At 38.6% G+C, this 20,004-nt stretch overlaps 1 protein-coding gene across 5 annotated transcripts in view; it reads left to right on the top strand.

Moving 5' to 3' along the window:
- Positions 1 to 20,004, top strand: part of UNC80 (unc-80 subunit of NALCN channel complex) — a 218,111-nt gene that overhangs the window by 111,590 nt on the left and 86,517 nt on the right. For 3 of the 5 annotated variants that reach the window (XM_055398557.2, XM_088842011.1, XM_088842008.1), the window contains exons 26-29: positions 7,525 to 7,690; positions 13,987 to 14,190; positions 16,177 to 16,277; positions 19,429 to 19,629. In XM_055398557.2, coding sequence (XP_055254532.2) covers positions 7,525 to 7,690; positions 13,987 to 14,190; positions 16,177 to 16,277; positions 19,429 to 19,629 — 672 coding nt within the window. The remainder of the gene's footprint in view (positions 1 to 7,524; positions 7,691 to 13,986; positions 14,191 to 16,176; positions 16,278 to 19,428; positions 19,630 to 20,004) is intronic. The other 2 variants (XM_088842019.1, XM_088842016.1) reach the window with 1 other exon arrangement.

Raw genomic sequence — 20,004 nt, 5'->3', positions numbered from 1 at the left:
GGGGATTCCCATAAGGATAACAGCTGATCTTTCAACAAAAACTCTTCAGGCCAGAAGGGAATGGCAAGACATACTTAAAGTGATGAAAGAAAATAACTTACAGCCCAGATTACTGTACCCAGTAAGGATCTCATTCAAATACGAAGGAGAAATCAAAAGCTTTACAGACAAGCAAAAGCTGAGAGAATTCAGTATCACCAACCAGCTCTCCAACAAATGCTAAAGGATTTTCTCTAGACAGGAAACACAGAAAGGGTGTATAAACTCGAACCCAAAGCAATAAAGAAAATGGCAGTGGGATCATACTTATCAATAATTACCTTAAACGTAAATGGGTTGAATGCCCCAACCAAAAGACAAAGGCTGGCTGAATGAATACAAAAGAAAGACCCCCATATATGTTGTCTACAAAAGACCCACCTCAAAATGAAGGACACATACAGACTGAAAGTGAAGGGCTGGAAAAAAATATTCCACGCAAATAGAGACCAAAAGAAAGCAGGAGTAGCAATACTCATATCAGATAAAACAGACTTTAAAACAAAGGCTGTGAAAAGAGACAAAGAAGGAAACTACATAATGATCAAAGGATCAATCCAAGAAGAATATATAACAATTATAAATATTTATGCACCCAACATAGGAGCACCGCAATATGTAAGACAATTACTAACAAGTATGAAAGGGGAAATTAACAACAATGCAATAATAGTGGGAGATTTTAATACCCCACTTACACCTATGGATAGATCAACTAAACAGAAAATTAACAAGGAAACACAAACTTTAAATGATACAATAGACCAGTTAGACCTAATAGATATCTATAGGACATTTCACCCCAAAACAATGAATTTCACCTTTTCTCAAGTGCACATAGAACCTTCTCCAGGATAGATCACATCCTGGGCCATAAATCTAGCCTTGGTAAATTCAAAAAAATTGAAATCATTCCAAGCATCTTTTCTGACCACAATGCAGTAAGATTAGATTTCAATTACGAGAGAAAAACTATTAAAAATGCCAACATATGGAGGCTGAACAACACGCTGCTGAATAACGAACAAATCATAGAAGAAATCAAAAGAGAAATCAAAATATGCATAGAAATGAATGAAAATGAAAACACGACAACCCAAAACCTCTGGGACACTGTAAAAGCAGTGCTAAGGGGAAGGTTCATAGCAATACAGGCATACCTCAAGAAACAAGAAAAAAGTCAACTAAATAACCTAACTCTACACCTGAAACTCCAATATTTTGGCCACCTCATGCGATGAGTTGACTCACTGGAAAAGACTCTGATGCTGGGAAGGATTGGGGGCAGGAGGAGAAGGGGACGACAGAGAATGAGATGGCTGGATGGCATCATCGACTCTATGGACATGAGTTTGAGTGAACTCCGGGAGTTGGTGATAGACAGGGAGTCTTGGCGTGCTGTGATTCATGGGGTCGCAAAGAGTTGGACACGACTGAACGACTGAACTGAACTGAACTGAACACCTAAAGCAACTGGAAAAGGAAGAAATGAAGAACCCCAGGATTAGTAGAAGTAAAGAAATCTTAAAAATTAGGGAAGAAATAAATGCAAAAGAAACAAAAGAGGCCATGGCAAAAATCAACAAAGCCAAAAGCTGGTTCTTTGAGAGGGTAAATAAAATTGACAAACCACTAGCCAGACTCATCAAGAAACAAAGGGAGAAAAACCAAATTAATAAAATTAGAAATGAAAATGTAGAGATCACAATCGACAACACAGAAATTCAAAGGATCATTAGAGAATACTATCAGCAATTTATGGCAATAAAATGGACAACTTGGAAGAAATGGACAAATTCTTAGAAAAGTACAACTTTCCAAAACTGAACCAGGAAGAAATAGAAAATCTTAACAGACCCATCCACAAGCACGGAAATAGAAGTGGCAATCAAAAATCTTCCAGGAAACAAAAGCCCAGGTCCAGATGGCTTCACAGCTGAATTCTACCAAAAATTTAGAGAAGAGCTAACACCTATTCTACTCAAACTCTTCCAGAAAATTGCTGAGGAAGGGAAACTTCCAAACTCATTCTATGAGGCCATCATCACCCTAATCCCAAAACCTGGTAAAGATCCCCCCCCAAAAAAATAAAACTACAGGCAAATTTCACTGATGAACATAGATGCAAAAATCCTTAACAAAATTCTAGCAATCAGAATCCAACAACACATTAAGAAGATCATACATCATGACCAAGTGGGCTTTATCCCAGGAATGCAAGGATTCTTCAATATCCTCAAATCAATCAATGTAATATACCACATTAACAAACTGAAAAATAAAAATCATATGATTATCTCAATAGATGCAGAGAAAGCCTTCGACAAAATTCAACATCCATTTATGATAAAAACCCTCCAGAAGGTGAGAATAGAAGGAACATACCTCAACATAATAAAAGCTATATATGACAAACCCACAGCAAACATTATCCTCAATGGTGAAAAACTGAAAGCATTTCCCCTAAAGTCAGGAACAGCACAAGGGTGCCCACTCTCACCACTACTATTCAACATAGTTCTGGAAGTTTTGGCCACAGCAGTCAGAGCAGAAAAAGACATAAAAGGAATACAAATTGGAAAAGAAGAAGTAAAACTTTCACTGTTCGCTGATGACATGATCCTCTACACAGAAAACCCAAAGACTCTACCAGAAAACTACTAGAGCTAATCAGTGAATACAGTAAAGTTGCAGGATATAAAATCAACACACAGAAATCCCTTGCATTCCTATACACTAATAATGAGAAAATAGAAAGAGAAATTAAGGAAACTATTCCATTCACTGTTGCAATGAAAAGAATAAAATACTCAGGAATATATCTACCTAAAGAAACAAAAGACCTGTACATAGAGAACTATAAAACACTGGTGAAAGAAATCAGAGAGGACACTAATAGATGGAGAAATATACTGTGTTTGTGGATTGGAAGAATAAATATTGTGAAAATGAGTATACTAACCAAAGTAATTTATACATTCAATGCAATGCCTATCAAGCTACCAACAATATTTTTCACAGAGTTAGAACATTTAATCTCACAATTTGTATGGAAATACGAAAAAACCTCGAATAGCCAAAGCAATCTTGAGGAAGAAGAATGGACCTGGGGGAATCAACCTGCCGGACTTCAGGCTCTATTACAAAGCCACAGTTATCAAGACAGTATGGTACTGGCCTAAAGACAGAAATATAGACCAATGGAACAAAATAGAAAGCCCATAGATAAATCCACGCACTTATGGACACCTTATCTTTGACAAAGGAGGCAAGAATATAAAATGGAGAAAAGACAGTCTCTTTAGCAAGTGGTGCTGGGAAAACTGGTCAGCCACTTGCAAAATAATGAAACTAGAACACTTCCTAACACCATACACAAAAATAAACTCAAAATGGATTAAAGATCTAAATGTAAGACCAGATACTATAAAACTCCTAGAGGAGAACATAGGCAAAACACTCTCCGACATAAATCACAGCAGGATCCTCCAAGACCCACCTCCCAGAATATTGGAAATAAAAACAAAAATAAACAAATGGGACCTAATTAAAATTAAAAGCTTCTGCATAGCAAAGGAAACCATAAGCAAGGTGAAAAGACAGCCTTCAGAATGGGAGAAAATAATAGCAAATGAAACAACTGACAAAGAATTAATCTCTAAAATATACAAGCAGCTCCTGCAGCTCAATTCCAGAAAAATAAATGACCCGATCAAAAAATGGGCCAAAGAACTAAACAGACATTTCTCTAAAGAAGACATACAGATGGCTAACAAACACATGAAAAAATGCTCAACATCCCTCATAATCAGAGAAATGCAAATCAAAACCACAATGAGATGCCATTACACACCAGTCAAAATGGCTGCTATCCAAAAGTCTACGTGCAATAAATGCTGGAGAGGGTGTGGAGAAAAGGGAAACCTCTTACACTGTTGGTGGGAATGCAAACTAGTACAGCCACTATGGAGAACAGTGTGGAGATTCCTTAAAAACTGGAAATAGAACTGCCATATGATCCAGCAATCGCACTCCTGGGCATACACACAGAGGAAACCAGAATTGAAAGAGACACGTGTACTCCAATGTTCATTGCAGCACTGTTTATAATAGCCAGGACATGGAAGCAACCTAGATGTCCATCTGCAGACGAATGGATAAGAAAGCTTTGGTACATATACACAATGGAGTATTACTCAGCCATTAAAAAGAATGCATTTGAACCAGTTCTAATGAGGTGGATGAAACTAGAGCCTATTATATAGAGTGAAGTAAGCCAGAAAGAAATACACCAATACAGTATACTAACACATATATATGGAATTTAGAAAGATGGAAATGATAACCCTGTATACGAGACAGCAAAAGAGACACAGATGTACAGAACAGTCTTTGGGACTCTGTGGGAGAGGGTGAGGGTGGGATGGTTTGGGAGAAGGGCATTGAAACATGTATATTATCATATGCGAAACGAATTGCCAGTTCAGGGTCGATGCATGTTACAGGATGCTCGGGGCTGGTGTGAGGGGATGACCCAGAGGGAGGATAAGGGGAGGAGGGAGGTGGGAGGGGGGTTCAGGAAGGAGAATTCATGTACACCCGGGGTGGATTCATGTCAATGTATGGCAAAACCAACCAATATAATATTGTAAAATAATTAGCCTCCAATAAAAAAAAATAAAGAGAATCCTATGAACAGAGGAGCCTGGCAGGTTACAGTCCATGGGGTTGCAAAGAGTTGGACATGACCTAGAACACACGCAGAAGAAAAGACAAAAGAGCCTAAAATTTATTAAATAAAAGTTAATTTGATAGAGCTAGGCAATCTCAGGAGGTCACTCACTGGATAGTGGGGAGTGGAAGTTAGTGAAAAGGAAAGTTAATATCAGTTAAAAATATATTTTTACCAACTTAACAAATTTTTCCCATCTACATCCCTAGATGGAACTTAGTGTACTTGTTTCTCCCACCAAAATGACTTTTGGTAGCATTTTTACTCTCTCTTTTTGTAAACCATACTCATAAAGAATATCTAGAAAAGGAAAAAACATCATTTTTACAAGATTTATCATCTAAAAAAGCGTAATAGTCCATTTTTCTTCAAGTAATGATTAACTTCCAAACTTGAAAACACAAAAATTTTTTTAGAGAGTTTTGTCTATAAAACTGCAGATCTATTCAAATGTTTCCCTGTTGAGTTGGTAAAACCAATAACTGATGACCAAGCAGCATGGAATTAAATTAATTCCCATAGGATGCCAAGATGAACCTTAATAACAAAGAAAAAGACCATAAAGAAGTCTCTTTACATCTGTTCCACTCATTAGGGAAAACATGTTGAATGCTTCTGTACAAGATTGTGCTAGAAACTGTACCAATTGTACCAAAGGGATTTAACAAATCACATTATAAAGAATACACCACTGGATCCCATATGCTCCTAAAGTTAAACGATCAGAGTGAAAGTCACTCAGTCGTGTCCAACTCTTTGTGACTCCATGGACTGTATTTCTCCAGGGCAGAATACTAGAGTGGGTAGCCTTTCCCTTCTCCGGGGGATCTTCCCATGCCAGGGATAGAACCCAGGTCTCCCACATTGCGGGCAGATTCTTTACCAGCTGAGCCACCAGGGAAGCCTGATCAGAAGCAAAACACAATTCACATTCATATTTGAAGAGTAGGTATGAATATTTGAGAGTAAGGCTATGAGAAAGGGTGGCGTAAAGGGTGCAGAGGTGGGAGTGAGGGTGACTCAGAGATGAATATGCTGTAACAGGAGAAGCAACACATGAGCAACACACAAGAAACGAGCAGAGGGCCACCGCTGGCCGAAGAAGGGACTGGAAAAATCTGAAGGACATTCCTGGAAGAGATCATATATGAACACAGCTTTGGAAGATAAGTAGGATTGTGACTAGTAGATACAAGAAGTTGGAAGAAATAACTACTTTAGAGAATCAGAATTGTTATTATTTTTGTCTCAACTAAGAAGCTTATCTAATTAAATTTGGCTGCCAAACTGGAAAGTAGTTAGGTTGTTTTCTTTTTCCTAAAAAGGATTAATTTCAGAGGAGAAATTATATTCCTAGAACATTTTTTGACAATGTTAAATAGACTCCATGTGGTTCCTTCTTTTTTCTAGATGTGATACAATTTTCTGAGTACCGAAGTGTAACTTCTGTTTCTAATTCAAAGGGAAAAGAAACTATAGAATCTAAAAGTTTCATTTATTAACAACAGTTAAAAGCTTAAGGTTTTAATCTCGGTACAAACTGGGTTTTTCAAAATATCTTTTGTTTTTCAAGCTACTTGAATCTAAGGACTTATTGTGTCATAATTGGAAAAAAATCACTGTATAAAAATAAGGTTAGCATTTTATATATTTTTCATTTATCACATCTGAAAGTATTTTATAGATAAATGATTAAATATGATCTTCAGCATTAGCGAGTCTCCATTCATAGAACAAATAAAATGTCCATGCTCACCTCACAGATTGAACTCCTACTAAATACTTACATTCCCTACTTTCGGCTATGGGGTCATTCTGTTCTTAAGTGGATGGTAAAGGAAACCCTCTTATACTTGAAGTTTTCCTAAAAGAGAAGGAGAGATTCTCCCATTGTCTGATATTGTTCTGTGCCTCTGGCCATCATACACAAGGTTTCTTAAGCCAGAACTGCCTTTTCCTACCTGTTCGCTGAGCAAATTTTACTTAATCCTTAGGACTGAATTCCAACATCACCTTGGTATTTGTTTTCTGTTTCTATTCTGTGATATGATGATTTGTAATAAAAGATATATGCTTGGTCTTCATCTGTATTTCTGGCACAGTGTTCCTAAAACCCTTCGAATTTCTTAAGGAGGGTGACCAAGGTGTCTTAATAAGGTGACTACCGAGTGCCTAGAAAAATGAAAATTTCAGTCCTACTCCCCTCACCTCTAGGTGACAATGATTTAATCAATCATGCCTATTTAATGAAACCTTCATAAAAACCCAGAAGGACAGGGTTCAGAGAGCTTTCGGTTGGTGGACATGTGACTACTGGGGAGAACAGTGCCCTTGGATGACTTGGAAGCTAGGTTACCTCACCCCATGCCTTGCCCTGTGTATTTCTTCCATCCAACTCTTGCTGACTATATATTTTTTTATGATAAACCAGTGATCTAGTCAGCAAAATATTTCTCTGGGTTCTGTTACCACCTCTAGCAAATTAACTGAACTGAGGAGGGGTGTTGTTGGAACCTTCAATTTATAACCAGTTGGTCAGAAGCACAGGTAACAACCTGGGCTTATAATTGGATCCTTAACCTGTGGATTAAGGAAACTGTTTTCATGGACGCAGTCTGAAACTGGCATAAGGTAGATAGGAACTGGCTATTTAAATGCTGTGTGTACCACTCAGAATGGAGTAAGGTTTGCCAGAAGACCAATACAGTGCTGGGGAGATGCCCTCATTCACATGCTCCCCACTGACATTGCAGGACTTGGAGAGCTGCAGACTTCGTTTGGACCCTGAATTGGACCGGCACAGATATGAAAGGAAGATCAGCTTTGCTGGCGTCCTGGATGAAAATGAAGACTCAAAAGATTCCCTTCACAGTAGTAGCCACACCCTCAAATCAGATGCAGGTGTTGAAGATAAGAAAGGTATGGATAAAGAAAAAATTAATTCATGTTTCTGGGTTTCTCAAGGGATATTTGGTCTGGGTCTAAACTGCAGAATTGTGCACTGAAAGAAATCCAAATTGTTGGCTCCATACAGCACTAACAGTGTTCACTCAACTAGGCAATCATGCTAGTTAGGAGTTGAACTCTGCAGTCAGAGAGGTTCTAATTCTAGCTCAGCATCTCTCCATACCCCATTGAATATAAGGTGCCATTCGTTGTGAAATGAACCGTTATTTTATATACCATAACAAAGGAAAAATACTCCCCTTTCAGCTCTTACACAATGCTTTCTTATCAATTAATTTGTGTTTTATTCTTATTGAAAAAAGACTTTCAGACGTAATTAGATGTAAATCTTTATTACCAGTCCGTATGATTCTCTCTGCAGGAAAGTAAACTAGTTTTCCTAAACTATCTTCAGTTCAGAGTTCAAATTCTAATCACTTTTCAACTCAAAATTGTCACCGTCTGTTTTTACGTATGATAATGTCCTCTGTGTCATCAGAATGTTAGTGATACATCATTTCTTAAATGAAGCTATAAAGCTATTGGTGCTTGTTACATAAGCCAAAGTGCAATTGTATGAAGCTAGCCTAACCTTCAATTCCTGTTTCAGGAATGTTGACGAACACACATGACTTATCACCTCACCCACTCCTTCACCCAACTATCATTCGGCTCCTGAGACTGAAAAGACACTGGGGCCCATTTTGTACATTTTGTTGCTGGTGCTTTAGATATTGACATGAACACAAGCAGTAGAAAATGTGTCACAAGTACCACCTTGCTCTAGTGATATCGTAAGATGGCATCAATTGTAAGCCAAATCTCAATTTCAGAGATGTTCAAATGCAAAAAAAAAAAAAAAAGTGCATCTTAAAATGGTGAAATAGAGTAACTAATTATGTGACCTTGTCCAAGTTTAGCTGCTAAGCCAATTTTCTTCTCTGTAAAATTAGATTATTAACACCTACTACATTGTAATGTTGAGCGCTTTAAATGAACTTCCCCAGTGGTTCAGTTGGTAAGGAATCCACCTGCAATGCAGGAGACCCTAAATTCAATCCCTGTGTCAGGAAGATCCCCTGGAGAAGGGATGGCTACCCATACCAATATTCTTGGGCTTCCCTAATGGCTCAGTGGGTAAAGAATCTGCCTACAATGCGGGAGACCTGGGTTTGATCCCTGGGTTGGGAAGATTCCCTGGAGAAGGGAAAGGCTACCCACTCCAGTAATCTGGCCTGGAGAATTCCATGGGGTCGGAAAGAGTCGGACACGACTGAGCAACTTTCACTTTAACTTAAATGAACAATGCAAGTAAAACGTAAACTCAATAAGGACACAATCTCTAATTAGGAAATAATAAATAATCATCATCAGTTTTTTTTTAATGTGTATTATGAGCATATAGATCAGAACCCATGCAGAAAATCCTAAATTATGAGTTAAAGATTGCAAAGTTTTAAGTTGCTCTTTAAAGCCTCCTTTAAACTGTTAACTTCTCTGATTTTTGTATTTCTTAAATTTTATTGCCCTTCAGTGTTTTTCTAACAAATTTCCATTAAGTGAATATCAGCATATTTGTAAAAAGAGTCAAAGACAGTTTTCTCCACTGGTATATTTTCTGTAGTCAATGACTCCATAAATGTTTGGTAGTTCAAGGAATGCATGATTCTCAAAAGAAATAGCTCTATAGAAGACCTAAACAGACATTTCACCAAAGAAGACCCGCCAACAGGCACGTAGAAAGATGTTCAGTGTCACTAATTATTTGAGAAATGCAAATCAAAACTGCGATGAGGTATCACCTCATGTGAGTCAGAATGGTCATCATAAAAGTCTACAGATAATAAACATTGGAGAGAGTGTGGAGAAAAAAGAACCTTCCTACATTGTTGGTGGGAATGAAAATTGGTGCAGCCACCATGAAGAACCTTATGGAGGGTCATTAAAAACTGAAAATAGTTACCATATGATCCAGCAATTCCATTCCTGGACATAAATCTGGAGAAAACTAATTAGAAAAGATACATGCACCCCAGTGTTCACTGTAGCAGTATTGACAATAGCCAAGATATGGAAGTATCTAAATGTCTGTCGACAAATGAATGGATAAAGAAGATGTGGTGTGTCTATACACATACATATACATACAATTGAATATTAGTCATAAAAGAGAATGAAATAATGCTATTTGTAGCAACATGGATGAACCTAGATATCAACATATTAAGATAGAGAAAGACAAATATCATAAGGTGTCACTTATATGTGGAATTTTAAAACATGATACAGATGAATTTTTTTATAAAACAGAAACTCACAGACATAGAAAGCAAATTTGTGGCTACTAAAGAGGATAGCAGGGGGTGGGGCAGGAGGAGATACTACTATATATAAAATAAACAAGGATCTACTGTATAGCATAGGGATGTATACTCAGCATCTTGTAATAACCTATAATGAAAAAAATCTGCAAAAGTATAGCCCTAAATAAAGAAAAACAACATATTTAAAATATTTAAAACTTTGTAAAGAGTGGATATATTCTGGAAAAAAAAACCTTTTTAATATTTCAAGATCAGAGTGTTGTCAAAACATTTAAAAATGTAAATATATTGTGTTGAATTTATGGTGAACAGAAGTCATGTGCAGGAAGAATTAGCCAAGTTCTATCAATTTCTGATAGTAAGGAAGTATCAAGTCAAGGTTTGTTCAAATACTTCTGACAAAGAGGGCTGCATATGATGAGAAAGCTCCATCTTTTTTTATCACTTTTTTAAAAGTGAAGTATAGTTGCTTTACAATGTTGTGTTTCTACTATATAGCAAACTGGTTTAGTTAGACATATATATACATTCTTTTTTATATTCTTTTCCATTATGGTTTATCACAGAGTATCGAATATAGTTCTCTGTGGTATACAGAGACCTTGCTGTTTATCCATTTGATATATAAAAGTTTATATCTGCTAACCCCAGCCTCTCGTTCCATCCCTCCCCCGACTCCTTCTCCCTTGGAAACCACCAGTCTTTTCTCGATATCTGTGATTCTGTTTCTGTGAAACTTATATTTTAAACATATCCTACAGGGACTCTTTTCCCCACTCAAAATTACGTTAGTTATTATTTAAAGTAGTTGAAGCAAAAAGCGTTAATACTGATGTGGTTACATTTCAGCAGAGTAAATTCTATATAATTTTAAGAAATAAAACCTCAGATCAATTTTTAAGAACACTAATTTCATGATTATCATTTATGTAAATTGCCTTTAATGCTTAAATTCACAAGCATTTTTCTTCTCATAGAATGGCTATGGGATCATATGAAGCTATTTAGTAAATTAAGAGCAGAAAGCTAGAAGTATAAATAAAATGAGAACATATTCATAAAATGTCCTTTACCAGTTGGCAAGAAACTTCTCAAAGATTCCTAAATACTCCTTAATCCTTTTAACAAGCTGATACCAGATGCTAAAGCCGATGTGAAAATGGGGACCGCAGGGACCCTGCTAACTCAGATTATTAAAATTTTATTTAAAGTTTCATACCATCTGTTTGTATAACATCTAAAAATGTCAGTTCTTGAAATAAACAACCTGAGGACAGTTGGGATTCTACAAAGGAAAACTAATATGAAATCATCCTTAGAATGAAAAATGTCTTACCTAAAGTCTCTGAGCAAGACCTGGTATCATTTTATCCATATTCCAGATACAAACTAAGACTGACTTTCCAGAATACAGATACCAAGACATGTGTGATTCCTCAATAATCATGTACTGAACATCTGCTGTATACCAGGCACTATTACTGGTTCCTAGAATACAACAATAAACAGGGGAAATTTCCCATGTATAGTTTAGTTTAGATTAGCTAATAATGAATAACATTAAATTCTGGACTTCCAAGTAGAGATAAATAGTATGAAGAAATCAAGTTAGAGTCAGAGAATTGGTAGTGACCTGGAGTAGGGGGGATTCTAGTCACAAGTGACATTGAGCTGAGACTTGCATGATGTGAAGAATCCAGTCCCTCTAAGGGCTGAGAGGAAAGTCTTCCGAACAGAGATAACGGTGAGAGCAAGGCTCTGATGCAGGAACATGCGAGCATGTGAAGAAGGACAAGGAGGCCAACATGGTTGCAATAGAATGAGTTGGAGGGAGTGTTAAAAGATGGGGTTGAGCGAAGGTCAGATAAACAGGGTCTGTAAATACGGTTAGAAATTTAATTCTATTTAAATGTGTCTGATAGTTGTTGGGAGATTTTGACCAGAAAAGTGATATAATATTTGTATTTATGATTATATATTTAAAAGATGATTCAAACTGTAGGAGTAGGGGTAAGAGAATACAGTTTGTTGGTTATGTTAGTACAGGGAATAGGTGATGGGGCTTTCAAAATCCTATATCTGGAAGTGTTGCATCAGCAGGACTTGCTGATACAATGTGGTGTTAGAGAAAAGAGAAAAGCAATGTTTTATCCAATATAGATGAATTTGTTTCTTTAATACTAGTTCTCATTGTCATGGATGTACTTTACCAAATCTGAATCCTAACTATCATGTCCTTTGTAAATACCCAATGCCATAATTCTGAATATTATTTTTTCAGAGTTATATGATATTTCCAATTATCTTTGGTAGTAGAACAGGGTTCTCAAAGTTAAATTTTTTTACATCATATTACATTGGGGTTACTGTACTGTATTTGTAAGCAGAAAAATATCATGAAATCAGACAAAGAATGACAAAGTGTGCCTCTGTAAAAATTTTAAATTCTTTCTTTAATCTTTTTGTCTACTTCCCAGTCTACTTTGACGTAAGTGTATTAATAGTCTTTAAAAATAACTATATTCTGTTTCAAATGCATTTCAGATAAGTCATAAAGTCTCAATTGTGCCTAAAAATAATACTGAAAAATACAGTGGATGATTTGTGCTATTACTAAAATTGAGCATTATGGTCTTTGTGGAACGTATTCAACTGTGCTGCAAGAACTTCTGTCTGGATGTGAAATTCTATCCAGATGTGTTCAGGGAGCTCCATGAAGCCATTGCCAGCTGAGTGGTGATAATTTTAGTCTTTCTCAATCATGGGTATAAATTAGAGATTAAACATTTCACATGATTCAACAGGATATTTTCTAGGCTCCTGTAAATGTCACTAAAAGTGTAAACTTAATTAACATTTTATGGAGTGGTACAATCTTCTATCACAGCCACAGACTAAGTCTCCTATGGGTGAGAAACTTGAGACTAAAATGCAATCTTCCTGATTGGGACTGAAATATTAATAACTGTGTCTTGCATAATTAGTAAGAAATCTTGTTCATGTCTTAAGAAGGAAAACTTAAAAAAACAGCCCCTTCCTGTGTATCACTTGAGGCCCTGAAAACTTTCAGAATCACCCTTACAGTATCAATATGTGACAATCACAGATCTTCAAAGGAAAAGGAAGGAGGTGTGGATATGACTATGGGAAATAAGGATGCTTTTGATTAAAAAGTAGGTTTCTAGCTGAACGTGTTTCTTTTACCCTTTAATTTTCCTCACTGATGACTGTTTCTTCCAGAACGCTAAAGAGGAGTAATGCATGAGTATATGTAGACTGTAAGGTTGGCGCAGGGTGTTGCAATCTTTGGACTCGTATCTCACCCATCCTTTTGACTAAGAGGAGCAATCACTAGCGCTTTGAAAATGGAACCATTTCACACTCCTGTTTACCCAAAGCACCCCACTGAAAACAGATACTTTAGTGCCTTTGCTGAGGAGATGAGCGGACCCCACTGCTGATTGTTGGAGAGTGAAGCAACTGTTGTTTTTATGTCCTGTTGAGGTATTCCCAAATGAAAGGGTTTCCCATGAAGGGGTTTCCCAAACTCACATAAATCTGCCTGTTCCATTTCAAAAGACAAAAACACACGACTGATGGTTCTGTGAAATCAAGCAATGATGCTATGTGAGCATGCTAACAGTCCTGGAGGACTCCGTGGTGAGGGCACGCTCATGCTTGTGAATTCTGGGCCAGAGAGAGAGAGCAGGTTGTTCCCAGCACCGATGAGCTGTGTGTCCAAGAAAGAAGCTGCACCAGCCCTTCCTGGTGGACCCAGCCTCCTGCCCGTCCAACAGAGCTGCCCGGCTGGGCACTTGGGAGAAGCTCCTTGTCCAGACCAGCAGAGAAGAGGTTGTTCAGTGACAAAGTTGGGGAGAGCTTGGCTCTGACGCTGACTGGGGAGAACTAAGGGGGAAAAAGCCCTATTTTATTCTTTTAATACAGTTCCCAGCAGGAAGATCAGGATAGGAGGTTCCCGCCTGCTCCAGATTAAAGGAACCCGCAGTTTCCAGGTGAAGAAGGGGGGTTCCTTGTCCAGCATTCGCCGGGTCGGCAGCTTAAAGAGCAGCAAGTTGTCACGGCAGGACTCAGAGTCTGAGGCTGAGGAGCTGCAGCTGTCCCAGAGCAGGGACACTGTCACTGACCTAGGTAACATAGAGGAGCGGGTGTGTGCAGGGACGCGGGGGGTAGGAAGACAGAACCCAGATCCCCGTACAGCTCAAGTCCATCCTTACAGGTCCACAGTGGGAGGGCAGAGTCGCAGGTTAGAGTACCCACTGGGTCTGTAAACGATGTTGCCTTTCAGAGCAGGACTGCTCCAACCTTACTGTGCACAGAGCCAGCTGGGAGCTTGTTAAAACGCAGAATCTGATTCAGCATCTCTGAAATAGGAGGCTGAGATTCTACCCTTTTAACAAGCTTTCTGGTGACGCTGATGCTGCTGGTTCAAGGACCATGGCTTGACCAGGGAGGATATAAAGTCTACAGTAGGGAAAGAAAATACTTCAGTGGCAAGGACAGATTTTTTTTTTTTTAAGATCCAAATGCTTTATGCCTTTATACTTCTGAACAGGACCTTTAAAGCAAAATGTAGACATTCCCTTGATGTTAAGCTGACTTAATGTACTCTGTAAAATAAAGTCTCTCTTTCTCAGTGAAAACAACCAAAATTTTAGAAAGGAAAGATTGTCTACAGCTAATGATTAGTGACCTTCAGCAAGTCACTTAACTTCTTGGGAATTTGTTTTCTCCAGTTACCCAATAAGAATAATTCTGTGTGCTCTTTACCCACAGTGAAAAGATGCTCTAAATATAAATTAGGAATGATTATAAAGTATGTCAAACTCCTGAGAATCAGATTTATATACAATTAGGGTATTAGAGTTGTAGACTGTCACCATAGGACCCAGAGACTGTGAATCCCAAAATATGTTAGTCCTATGGGCTCTGATCATCATCTTAAGAGACAAGAAAAAGATTAAATGAGCATGCCAGTAGGACTCACCAGCTGTCTAGAGTTTGTTAGGTAAAAATTGAAATACATATTCTTTGCCATTCAGTCCCTGTATGAAAACCAAAATGGAAAGCTCTTCTTTATAAGTAAGTTATTTCAAAAGTTAGTTAGAAGTTATCCAGGGAATGTGGATAAATTATCGATTTAGCCTGCTGAAATAGGAGCTGAGTATCTTTAATCAAAGAGAGTTTAAAATAGAAAATGTTTCTACACCTACCCACCCTTCCCTTTGAAAATAGCTAATTTATGCATTAGTTGAGATTCAGCCTATTTTTCAAGAACATAATAGAAAAAGAGCCTCATGCCATCTTTAGTTTCAGATCTGAACTGTAACAGTATCATCAGTTAGTTTGGGGGAAAATATTATTTAAATTAATTATTTAAATTGATCCCTTTAGTCTAACCAGTTAAGTCAAATTGTCCAAGCTAGAGGCATAGTTTTGTCATAGAAAATACCCAGAAAAGCTGGTAGATTGGAGTGCAAAGCTTTGTTGTCTAGTATACTAAGTATACTATCTAGTATATCTGGTATACTAAGAATTCCTGTGACATGTCTCCTTCAGAGAGGAATTTGGACAAAAAGTTATCCACAACTGGGCACAATTGCTTCCAAATTCCCTTTGTTTTTCTGAGGCACCACCCATCTTTGAAGTAGCTCTGATAGCAAAGCCAGCTGGTGTGAAGAGCCGGAACACTAGCTGTGGTCACAGTCCCAGTGGAGGTGGCAGCACCTTTTGTGGCCACTGCAGGTTGGCTGGTGTCCTTACTTACCTACACCTGCAAGGTCTGGGCAGTCTGGAATGGGTTTGGGCACACTCAACCAATAACTTGCTCATCTCAGCAATTCAAGGACTTGGCTCTGTGTTTTTCTCTGCTCCCATGTCTCAAAATGGAAGCCACTGTAACAGAGATTATAAATGTCTTTGTAATTGCTGGTTCAGCTGGTGGTAAAGGGAACAGCTCCTATTAATATTCCTCCACTAAAGTCAATGCTATGCCCTGTAACCCATTGGCCATGGTAGTGTGCCCTAGGATTCAAAAGCATGGACCATGATACCATAGCAATGTGCTCTCCTGGGAGACAGAACAGTACAACCTTTCTTGGTGTTTTTCTTTCAAAGAAGGGAGTCCTTGGAGTGCAAGTGAGCCCAGCATTGAGCCCGAGGGCATGAGTACAGCCGGCGTGGAGGAAAATTACCACAGGAACATGTCATGGCTTCATGTAAGTAGGAGTCTCAGAAAGAGCCCTGAGATCAATTTCTTTTGGCACTGGGGGGAGATCTGTGAAGATAAAAATATCCATCCATTTCAGCCTCTTAGAAATCTATAGGTTTGCATTTCAGCTGAACCTCTGGATCCTCACTAAGATGGGTCTTCTGCTGGACTGTATTCATTTGAACCTTATCTAAGACCAAGGGTCCTTTGTTGTGGTTGGCTTGTGAGTCAGTCAGGAAGAACCCGAAGGGACCAGGCCAGGCTGGTGGTCGAGAGAACCTGGGTAACACAGTCAGGGCCTCATGGTCAGTTTTACACAAGTCTTCACAAGTGCTGAGAGCAAGATCATGGTGTCAGTCTTGGGTCTGCATTCTATCAAATTGTAAACCAGGACATGGAGATTCTGTGATTAAGCTCATACCTCAAAGAGCTCTCCTGAGGGCACAGGCAAGAGGGAGTCCCAGGCACAGGTTGCAGTTCAGGGGCATGAAGAAAGGAAAGCTCAGGAAGTATGATGTGAGATCCACAGTTGGCAGGGTACTGGCAGCACTGTTATTGATGTTAGTTATGGAATGTCTCCATCTCCTCTTTCATTTGACTTCTGGTAGGGTCAGATAAGGGCTGCCTGGTACGTCACACTCAGTGTACAGGGCTGTGCCCTTGGAACTGGCTGATTCCCAGAACCAACTAATTATGTGAATCTCTGAGATAACTATTTTTAAAGTCAACTTTGTAGTTAAGTCAAACCTACATATTAAAAAGCATATAAAACCTATGTGCATGGCTCAATAAATTCTCAAAAAGTAGACACATCTGTATAACCACCATCAAGTCGAGAAGGACATTAGCAGTACCTTAGAAGCCCTACCCAGGCCCTCTGCCAAATACTACCCTCCCTTACTGGTAACTACTATCCTAAAATGGAAGATTAGTGTTTGTTTTTGAAATGCATGTCATAAACTAGGTCCTCTGTTGTGTCTGGTTTCTTTCGCTCACATAAGTGTAAATCCTCTAGCTCTGTTCTTCAGGATGACCTGGTCTATTCTTGGCTATATTCATTTCTATTAAAATTACCTTGTTAGTTTCCATAAAAAAGCTTCTACAGCAGCCTTATATTGAATATAAGGATAGTTAAAATTGAGGAATTGAAATTTTTTATTAAGTTTCTAATGTATAAAATGGTCTACCCTCCATTAACTTATGCTCCATTGTTTATTTAAGATCTCTTCAATTTTATTTTCATGTTTTTTAATTGTTTATTTTCTGACTGCGCTGGGTTGGGTTTTCATTGCTTTGCTCAGACTTTCACTAGTTGCAGCTAGTGGGGACTACTTGCTAAGCCCTCTCATTTTGGTAGCTTCTCTTGTTGCAGAGCACAAGGTCTAGGCGCACGGGCCCCAGTAGTTTTGGCACCAGAGTGCAGGCGCAGTAGTTGTGGTACATGGCCTTAGTTGCTCCCTGGCCTGTGAATCTTCCCAGACAAGGGATTAAACCTGTGTCCCCTTCACTGGCAGGTGGGTTCTGATCCACTGGCACTACCAGGGAAGTCCTGAATTGCTTCAGTTTCATTCAATAATGCATTTTCATTTTCTGTACCATGTTAGCCCTCTAGAAGTGTTTAAGCCCAGAGATATTTTTTCAAAATCACCGGTGAATCTTCTAGACCTAAAAATTTCTTTGTAGGAAAGTTTTTAATTAAATATTTAATTCATGTCATATGATTAAAATCATTCAGATTTCTGTTTCTTCTGGGATCTGTTTAAGCAAATTGATTTTTTTCCCCCTAGAAATTTGTTGATTTTATCCAAATATGCACATTTATTAGCAATTAGATGTTTATATAGTCTCTTAAGATCATCTTAAATTCTATGGGATCTACAGTGATGTGCCTTTACTGTTTCTGATATTGATAGGTTATATCTTTCCTTTCTCTTTTTTTGATCAGTCTTGCTAGAAGTTTGTCAGTTTTATTAGTCAAAGAACCAGGTTTTGGCCAGGTTTGAGAAAAACAAGGGAAACCTTACAGTTCTTATTTGTGCCCTGCCTCACATCAGCATAAACAGAAATACTGGGCATCTTCAATGAATCTTGAGAGAGATCTGGATATTCTGTTCACACAAAACCTGTATTTTTTAAACTTTGAAGAGTATGAGATATTGTTAGATGAGTTTGACAGGAATGTGTTGTTAACTGTTGTTTACCTTTGTCTCATGGAAAGCAGATCTCTTCTTCCAAGGAAATGCATGGCATCCTTGCCTAATAGGTCTGATTGGTCTTATTCATATAGACTTATTTTATGTTCTCCATCCAATATGGCACCTCACAGGTTAGCTATTGGGGTCAGAACTAGTTTCATGAAGGATAGAATCATTCAAAAGATTACGCTATGCAGATTTGACTAAACTTGCAGCTTTGGGAATGCTACTGCCTTTTTAGGAAAGCAACTTAAGAAATTTTAAACCCTAGGGCCTTCATTCCTTTTCTTAAAATAACCCTATCCTTTAAATCAACTGAGTTCTTTCCTGGTATCCTATTTGGGAAGTCTAGGAGATATGAGATTTTGAGCCAGATCAAGCCACAGGTGAAGAGCTAGAATAACCCAAAGCTGAAAACAAATTGTTTGTAGAGAGAGCAAACGAAGTTCTACAGTGGATTCAAGCCCAGTTGAAGGTTAGAGGCCAGGGTGGAAGATACAGAAATGTTTTCAAGTTCCACGTAGGTGGGCTGAAGTTAAAGACATCCCACAGCTGTCAAAAGCCAGCCAAATCCTTTGGGATGGAACTTCTCATCACTTCCTGCTCTTCTACTGGCTCCTTCTGCAACATCAGAGCTGAAAAAGTAATATATTCTAAGTTTGGAATCTTCATTTGAAAATACCTGGGAATCAAACACTCCCAAGTTTTTGAAGATCACTTAACCTTTTATTGTTTCATAAAGAGCTTTCTATCAAGTGTGAATCCAGGGAGCAAAAGAAGTCAAGTACATAAAGGCTTGTAAGTCTTTGTTCTCTTGTGGGAATTGTTGTTCTCTCATGGAATTACTGTGATTTTAAGACCCATTAAGGAAAGCTGACGTTCTGACTTTTCATGTTCTACCTCACATCATTGCTCACGATTGGTCTGTACCCTGGTTGAGCCTCAGTGATGTCTGTGTTCCAGGTCATGATCTTGCTGTGCAACCAGCAGAGCTTCATCTGCACCCACATCGACTACTGTCACCCTCACTGCTACCTGCACCACAGCCGCTCCTGTGCCCGGCTGGTCAGGGCCATTAAGCTGCTCTACGGAGACACTGTGGACTCCCTCCGTGAGAGCAACAGCATCAGCAACGTGGCTCTCCGGGGCAAGAAGCAGAAAGAGGTGAGTGAATGATCACATGATATATACCAATGATAGGGAAAACAATGTCCTAACAATCTTTTCTCTGTAAATGCAAATTTCAGCCCACTGCAGTAGTATAAACCCGGCTACAGGTCTGTGTGGTTTTGAGCAAAGATAGACAGTGGGTAGCTTCCCTGGGAGCTCAGCTGGGAAAGAATCTGCCTGTAATGCAGGAGACCCAGTTCAGTCCCTGGATTGGGAAGATCTCCTGGAGAAGGGAATGGCAACCCACTCCAGTATTCCTGCCTGGAGAATTCCATGGACAGAGGAGCCTGGTGGGCTACACAGTTTATGGCGTCTCAGAGTCGCACGTGACTGAGCAACTAAAACTTTCACTTTAGAAGCTGCTGCTGC

Source organism: Moschus berezovskii, chromosome 2 (genome assembly GCF_049115385.1).
Source record: "Moschus berezovskii isolate FMDL1 chromosome 2, NW_MosBer_1.0, whole genome shotgun sequence".
NCBI classification, from domain to species: Eukaryota; Metazoa; Chordata; class Mammalia; order Artiodactyla; family Moschidae; genus Moschus; species Moschus berezovskii.
Note: the sequence above shows the minus strand (reverse complement) of the source record. Positions and strands in the feature narration are given on the sequence as shown.